General features: G+C 39.9%; 1 protein-coding gene across 1 annotated transcript; it reads right to left on the bottom strand.

Moving 5' to 3' along the window:
- Nucleotides 1-262: 262 nt before the first annotated feature.
- Nucleotides 263-6090, bottom strand: NEXMIF (neurite extension and migration factor). The gene is made up of 3 exons (XM_008158872.3): nucleotides 6012-6090; nucleotides 956-5330; nucleotides 263-356 (listed from the first exon to the last, which is right to left on the bottom strand). The coding sequence occupies exons 1-3, from the start codon at nucleotides 6088-6090 to the stop codon at nucleotides 263-265; spliced, it is 4548 nt and encodes a 1515-aa protein (XP_008157094.2).
- Nucleotides 6091-7886: the final 1796 nt, after the last annotated feature.

Here is a 7886-nt window from a genome sequence, read left to right as displayed (position 1 = left end):
CCAAATGTTGACAGAAGTAAAAATATATACAATAGAGTCACTTGTTTGTAGTTTGGCACAATGTTTTCATTTTTTTCCCTTGGGTTAATAGTGCATAAACTACTTGTGCAACTGTGTGACTTTTAAAGTCTTTTACAAAGAATATCAGATTAAAGTTTGCTTTCAAAGACTTATTCTCACACTTTAAAATTCTTTTCTTTAAGCACTTACATGTCAACATACATACCACAAGGCATATTTTTAAAGAAATAAAATACAAACATCAAATGTCTTTCTGGAAAATGTGAGCCTCTTCTTCAAATACAGGTAAAACCCAAAATGCTGTTTCTGCTTTTAGGAGATTGTAGTCGGAATCCCTGCAGAAAAACCAAACAATTTATGCCATCTTAGTTAGTTTTAGAGTATGTCCCACAAAGGAATCACAAAATCTAAATTTGTTTACATCATACTAAATACCGCATGATCCAGAAAAAGATAGAAATAGCAGGGGCCACTAGAAAGCACTCCTAATTGCTGCATGAATTAAATTTTGCTTTCCAAATTACATTTTCTTTTGCTTAAATAATCTTGGCTTTTTGACTATAACTTTTTAATTCTGTTGTTGAACATTTTTCTTTCTGCAAAGCCCTTCCCTTCCCCAAATCATTCAAGAGCATATTTTTAGTTTGATTTTGTCAATAAGTAAAAGCTAATATTGGATAGCAGAAAAAGTAGCCTGTCAGAACTTATACCTAGCCAAGCCACAACCAAATAGCCCAATCTTTTGGGTGGTTTAAAAGTATAGGGATTTTCATGCATTTTTATCTTTCCTTTTTAATTTGAAAAAGAAGGGAAATGGGCAGTTTCTTTCATGCAAACTTCTGCTTTCAAGAGGGGGAAAATGATGGAGTGTAGGTTTATCAGGTAGTAGGAAAGCTAAGGGTGCATCATCTCAGCCATTTTGGTGCAGTATTACCTCAGTTTTTCAAAAGAAGCTGTCCCAGCCTCATCCTTTTGGACCTGTTCTCGCTCCACATGCTTTCCTTTACACTTCTCATCTCTCAGGGCCTTGGTGCTGGATTTGTGACGATATAACTTTTTGTGTGTTGGTCCATTATTACCGAAAGTACTCAGGTTATTACACTTTTTATCAAAGAGGGCAGACTGAGAGTCCTCGTTATAACCAGGCGTGTGTGCATCACCAGGATCACCTATTGCTGCTTTCCCATTGCTTTTACTCACACCCTTGATAGACCTGTGGTTCTTAGTGGCTCCTGGTGACCCACTGTTGACTTTTTTCTTAGATTCCTGTGGTGTCCCAGCCAATATTTTGAGGGTTTTTAATTTTAGACTATTGGACTCAGGGGAATAGAATATTTTGGGGTCCCCATGGTGCTGCATGGGCTCCCAAAGGGGCTCTATGGAGGCCATCATGAACCTCTGCACATCTGCCATACCAGAGGCAATGTTAGACAAGATATAAGAAGGCTCCTGAAACTCCCGCTGGTCATCATCTAGGAGGCTGTTGGTGTTGGTGCCCATGCTTATGTTGCTCCAGCCAGGGCTGCTGTCTTTACCCGAAGCCCAGTCTCTAGAAAGTCCCTTCTGATTTGGCATCTTCATAGAGGCACCAAGACCACCATGTTGGATACATTCGGTCAGTGTCTTCCCTGTGGAGGATAGGCTATTGATTTGACCTCTCTCATGGCCAATGCCAATTTGCATTTTCTCTCCATTGATTGCAGCTATGTATTTCCCTTTCTTTATTGACTTAGGGACCTGGCGGAAGATTTTTCCAGATGGCTTTTCAATCCCTTTGTTGGTGGTTTTGGGGGATTTTTTCCTGGTATTTTTCTGAGAAGAGCTTTGGTTCATAGACCCACTCTTGTTGGGAAAACTTTTCTTTCTTGATTTCAACACTTTGTTGTTGGCATTCATTTTATCAGATGGATCATCAAATATTGATAAGCAAGGATTTTTTTGGAGCAGGCTGACAGAATCATCATCATTGAACATATGGAACTGAAACTGATGACTATTTAAAGAAAATCCATCCTCCACTTGGACTTGCTGTGGAAGGGTAGTGCAGTCCCACTTGATCTTGTCCATATTGCCCAGTGATCCTGGGACATCCTCTTGAAATCCCTTCAGTGTTCCTAGTTTCTTTCTACTCTCACATCTGGTAATTTGAGGAGAAATACTGGGGGTGTCAGGTGGGGACATCTCTGAGAGGGAAGAGTGGCGGAATTTGTCAGGAGTGAAGTTGGAGATATCCAGGAGGTCAGTGGATTCCTTTAGTGGTGATATTTCATCAATGGTTTGCTGGATCACCAGCTTGGGGCTACAATGGGCTAGGAAGTCATCGGTGATATCCTCATCAGCATCTTTTTCATAGGACTTCAAGCGTAAAGAGCAATAATTGCTTGAATTGACAGAGAGTGGGGCCATGGAATCAAAGCTAAATAATCGACTATCATCTATATTGACTGGGTCTTGCTGGAAAGGAAAGCATATCTCTCCATTATTAAAGTGACATAATTGATAAGACTTATCAGATGGAAGATGGGTGTCTTGCACAGAGGCATATAGGACCTTGTTGCAACCACCATCACTGCTATTGAGGCAGGTTGGATTGTATGTCACAGCTGTGAGGTTATTTTCCATGGACACTACCTGGGAGACTCCAAATTCACTGGATTGGGTTGGGGCTCTCTCCCTTGAGACTTCAGCCATGAATTCCTGGGGACCAGAAGTAGGCTTGTTGGGCCACACATTTCCATAGTCACTTGATTCCATTTTGAAGTTTTGGGATGACTGCTGTAGCTCAGACTCAGAAGGTGAGGAAAGCACACAGTCCTGGGCAGGTTGGAGAGGTACAAATGATTTGTCTGTATCAGTGAGGCTGCCTTCATTTTGTTCTGGAGAATGGTGAGTGAAGTATGAGATAGCACTATTATTTGACAAGTCAGAAGCATCTAACAATGTCTGTAGATACCCTCCAGGGATAACAGGTATATTGGTGGTAACATTAGCAGATGATAGAGGCATTTCAGAAGAGCAGGTTGTTGGTAGGAAAGTAGAATTCTTAGCAACCTTTGCCTCATGAAATTCAGATAGATGAGAACTGTTTGAAGTCCCAGCAATAGCTTCATTATTTAAAATAGTCTTCGAGGATCTGTCTTCCAAAAGTGGACTCATTTGAACAACTGGCTTGCCTTCTTGCCCAGCTTTGATTTTCTTAGATTTTAATCTGGCTTCACTTTTAAATTTGATTTTGTTGAGCACTTTCCTCTCTGGCCCCTTAAATTCTGCATCTTGGGCTTTGAACTTCATTGAGTCAGGGCTTGTGATGTTATTTAAATGTGATCCATTTGCACAGCTGGGAGCAGCCAGAGAGGGTGATTTCCCTGCATGGTTCAGGCTTCCCTCTTCTTTAAGACTACTAGCTTGCCTCTGATCATTGTAGAATGAAACTTGCTTTGCACTTGCTGAAGTTTCCATGGATGGGATTCTTTGAATCCTGTGCCTGTTTCCAAGTTTACATTTTCGTTTACGAGCAGGTGGCAGGAATGACACCTCAAAGCTACCTGATTCAAAGATTTGCTTTGGGCATAAGTGTGTCTTGTTGGAGTCTGTGCTACTGTTTCTCTGCTTCTTCTTCTTCTGCCAGAAGCCCTTCAAGGGCGCCAGCTTGGCATATTTGTTTAGCTGATGTTCACTCAAATTCACTGTTGTCTCACTAGCATCCACCCTACTCAACTTCACTAGCATGTTCTTCTCACCTTTAAAACGATTGATGATAATGTATTTGATAATAACAGGGGGCTCTTTCCGGGTTACTTTTCTTCTCTTTTTGGGACACCATTCATCATCATCTTCCTCTTTGGAACCACCTGGAATCCATTCCTTCCTCTCATTTACTTTTTCACCTTCTAGTGAGTCAACATCATACAGATAATCTTCACTGTACCTGACTTTTCTCTTTACTCGCAGCCCATAGTTCTGCTGGGTGGAGGAGCCACCAGAATTATTGTCCCGAGCCATATAGCGGTTATAGTCTTTGATCTCTCCTATGGCATCATAAGAGACTTCAATGAAAGAACTGTCATCACTGAAATTCCCTGATGACTCCAAGGAATTGGCAAGATGGTCTTGTTTTATATTCTTAAATTGCCCTTCCTCAGTCCCACTGCATGGTTTATTTAAGGCAGATTTTTCTCCATTTTCCTTTCCATCTTTTTTCTCTACATCTTTGTCTTCCTGCCCTTCTTCTTTGCCTTTCTTTTTGTCTAGATTTTTATCTTCCTCTCCCCAGATGATGCTCACATCAGGGACCTTGAATTGGGAAAGATCGCTGTTCTGCTTCAGGGCCCCACTTTTACACTCCCGCTTGGAGCAGGTAGTAAATACACTGGGGAAAAAGTTGAATTGTGCATCCTCCTGCATCAGAAGGGTGGTCTTGTCTCGAACATTGTCCTGGAAGGACTCATATCTAATTTTCAGAGAGCAGACATCACTGCCCAGTGTTGACTCGTCATCATCAAACATGTAGTTATCCACATCTTCTTCAGAGAATAGGTTGACAGACAGCTCATTCTTGGAACATAGGTCAAGAAGTTCAATCTTACTCTCACTAATAAAAGTCTCAAAGTAACCCCAATCCTGATTGGAATTTGCCAGCAAAGCTTCTTCCGTGTTGCACTTATCTAACAGTAATGCCTCATAATAACTTTTCTGAGCTGGATCCTCCAAGTCGATGTCAGGTTTCTCAGCTTCTCGTCTATCTCCTGCCCTTGATTTGTGTAGGGGGAAGCCGAGAAGCTGGTCTGAGAGCAGCTGCTCTCCGTATTTCATATTTTCTCCAGCATTAATACACTGAATCCCTATATCAGAGACTGCACAAGTTTCATAATCCCTATTTAGATCACCAACTTTTAGACTGATCCCTGGCTCAGGATCTACTGCATCCTTAGATTCCATGAAGCAGCCCAAGCAAGTCCGGCTTGGCTGCATGAGGCAGTCCCCATTCAGAGCTGACAAGCCTGCAGGCTCCATTATGGCAAATGAAGCTTTCTCACACTCATTAGGCAGCGACCATGTGTTTAGGCCTTTTCCAACACCAGATGTAAGGGAGATGGCATTCACAGAAGCACTATTAGCAGCATGCTCAGGTGCATCAATCAGGTCCAAAGGAGAGGGAGGGCTCTGCATACAGGGTTTCTTGGAGGGCAGAGGCAAGAGACCCTTGGGATACATCAGGGTCTCTTTTTGAACCATTGGTATAGGCTGGACAGGTGCAGCAGCCTCTAGAGCTGCAAATGACTTCATTGCCATATCCTGGTTCTCTGAGTCTAGAGACAAGGAAAAAAAAAACACAACAGGAATAAAATTAAAGGTTTTAGACCAAACTCATTAATTCTCTTTCCCTTGGTCAGTTTCTGGTACTTGATCTTATTATATAAACTCAGCTTCAGTTTCTTTAGCTTTAGAATAAGAATTTACAAAGTTAAAGACCAACCCTGATTTTCATATTGAATATTCATGTGAGTAAAATACATTATTTCTTTAGATTCAGCTTTTCCTTCAGAGACTTTCCTCAGAAGTAGAAAAGAAGTAGGCTGACTGCTCAATTAATTGGAAAGTCAAGGCTTTCAGGGTAACAAAATGCTAAGGTAGGATATTCATTGTTTTAAGCTATGAGGCCCAGTCCTATTCTTCAGACCTATTCTTCGGAAGCTCATACTGAATCTAGATGTTCCAAGCCTCACATCAGAGCATATTTCTAATTCACTAGGGATTTTGAGGAACTTAAGTATTCATTTGAGAGAAATGATTTGGAAGAGCAAAGGGTTTGGATTAGATATGTCTTTGAGACCCTTCTAGCCCAGTTAGAGATTTGGTGGAATAAAATTTAGGATTAACATTAATATCAGAGGCATTCTAGACTTAACCTGCCCAAGCATTATGGATAGAAAAATAATAACAAAGGAATACTGGGAGAGATATTATGTATTATAATTAAATTCCCTTACCATTTTCTTTGACCCCATTATTCAGAGTGTCTTCTCCATTGGCTGAGGCAACAACAGCCTTATCTTGTTGGTTATCCATGAATGTAACCTCTTAGTGTTTCATTCCAAGTCCAAATGTTGTTCAACCTGCACATTTCAAATATATATTAGTCATTAAACTTGTCTTTATCTGTTTTAAGGTTATTTCAGCTAAAGAGGTCTTTAAAATCTCACTGGATTTTACCCATTTCCAGAGTGGCTTCATTGCTGCTATTGTTATTGTTTTACAGTATATATCTACCATATAAGTCAATTTGGAAACTCATACTGCATTCATACATCCTAGACCTTTCTATCTCTTCTAAGCCACCAGACTTTTCAAAAGTGAAATCTGAGGAAGTGGCAAACTTACACCTTCTTCTAAAATTTAAGACATATAGTAAGACATTTCACTTACTCATGGTCATCCAATTAGGAAGGATGCAAAGTGGACTCCAGAGTAACCTGGAGTCAAGGTGTGTGCTCTTGTGGAGATTGGCTTTATTTCTATTTGCCTCATTTCTACTTAAGATGATCTGAAGCTCTTCAAATACAAGCCAATCTGCACATATACACACATATATACATCACACTCAGATATTTTTTTCTCTCTGCATTAAGATTTGACAGCTAAGGATGAAAGAGATAGATAATTAATTCTTTGGTTTCTTGACTTTCATAATCTTATCTCTGGTGTTAACAAGTATCACCTCGGCCCACATCAAGATTTTAAGATGTGACTACAAAGAATATCTGAAATTTATGAAAAAGTCTCAGCATCATCTAATATTTTAGAGCATACAACATGTATCTATAGCCCCTTACCTCCTGTTCATCTACCTGGGTGGTAGGTATATGCAAAATGATAAGAGTCAAGGTTATCCTAGATGAGGTGTCTACTGTGTTCCCTTACAACATCTATAAATCCCATTTCTTTCAATCCCCCTTTCCCTAGACCTTTTCCTCAGTTAAGTATTAATTTCTGCATTGAGAAGCACAGACCACTGATGGTCAAGCAGCTATTACAAGAATCCCAATTGTATACTCACTTATCCTAATGCATACATACACCATAAAAGGTTGTCCAGCATTAAGGGAATAAAAAGCAGTAAGCATATTTAGTTTTACATGGTTCAATCTATGAGATATTTTACCCATCTAGGCCTATTTCCTTATCTGTAAAATAAGAAGTCTATATTAGGCAATCATCTAGTTTTTAAAAAAAGTTAGATGATCCAGAATTTCCCCTAACATTCACATATCAGACTTGCCAATTTTTTTTCTCATTTTATACAAGATATGACTTGAGAGTAGTCAATAAAGCACAGGTGCCAGGGAAAGAGAGAAAGAGATGCTTACTTGTATTTACACAGAAAGAAGAACTGGAGACTTCTAAAGGTAGAAAGAAATTCTAGCAATGTTAAAGTCCCCAGCCCTTGGCAAGAAGGGTTCATCTGTGATAGAACTAAATGAGCAGATCAGATAGCTGAGCCTCTGCTTCTGAGAGGACCCTATGGATCAGATGGAATCATACTGACATCATGGATTGCTCTGTGCATCTTTCTTAAGAAACTCAATAGAACTTCAGGTATCATTTTACTCCTCTTTAACCCCTCCACTAATTCCATCTTGGCAGGGAGTTGATAAGGGGAAATTATTTGTAGAGTTCAATAATTTAGTGTCTTCTCATCCCTTCTGTGTCAAGTTAACTGCAAGAAAGCCCATTAGTTATCACCAGGAAGACCAAGGCACAGAGAAACAAACAAACAAAAATAATGTGACAAAACAACAATCTATGAAAGGAACCCAAGTCTCCTGACCAAAAGACTAGGTATTTTTTCTTAAAACACAATGTGC

The sequence above is a fragment of the Eptesicus fuscus genome, chromosome 1 (genome assembly GCF_027574615.1).
Source record: "Eptesicus fuscus isolate TK198812 chromosome 1, DD_ASM_mEF_20220401, whole genome shotgun sequence".
In the NCBI taxonomy this organism is placed as follows: domain Eukaryota; kingdom Metazoa; phylum Chordata; class Mammalia; order Chiroptera; family Vespertilionidae; genus Eptesicus; species Eptesicus fuscus.
Note: the sequence above shows the minus strand (reverse complement) of the source record. Positions and strands in the feature narration are given on the sequence as shown.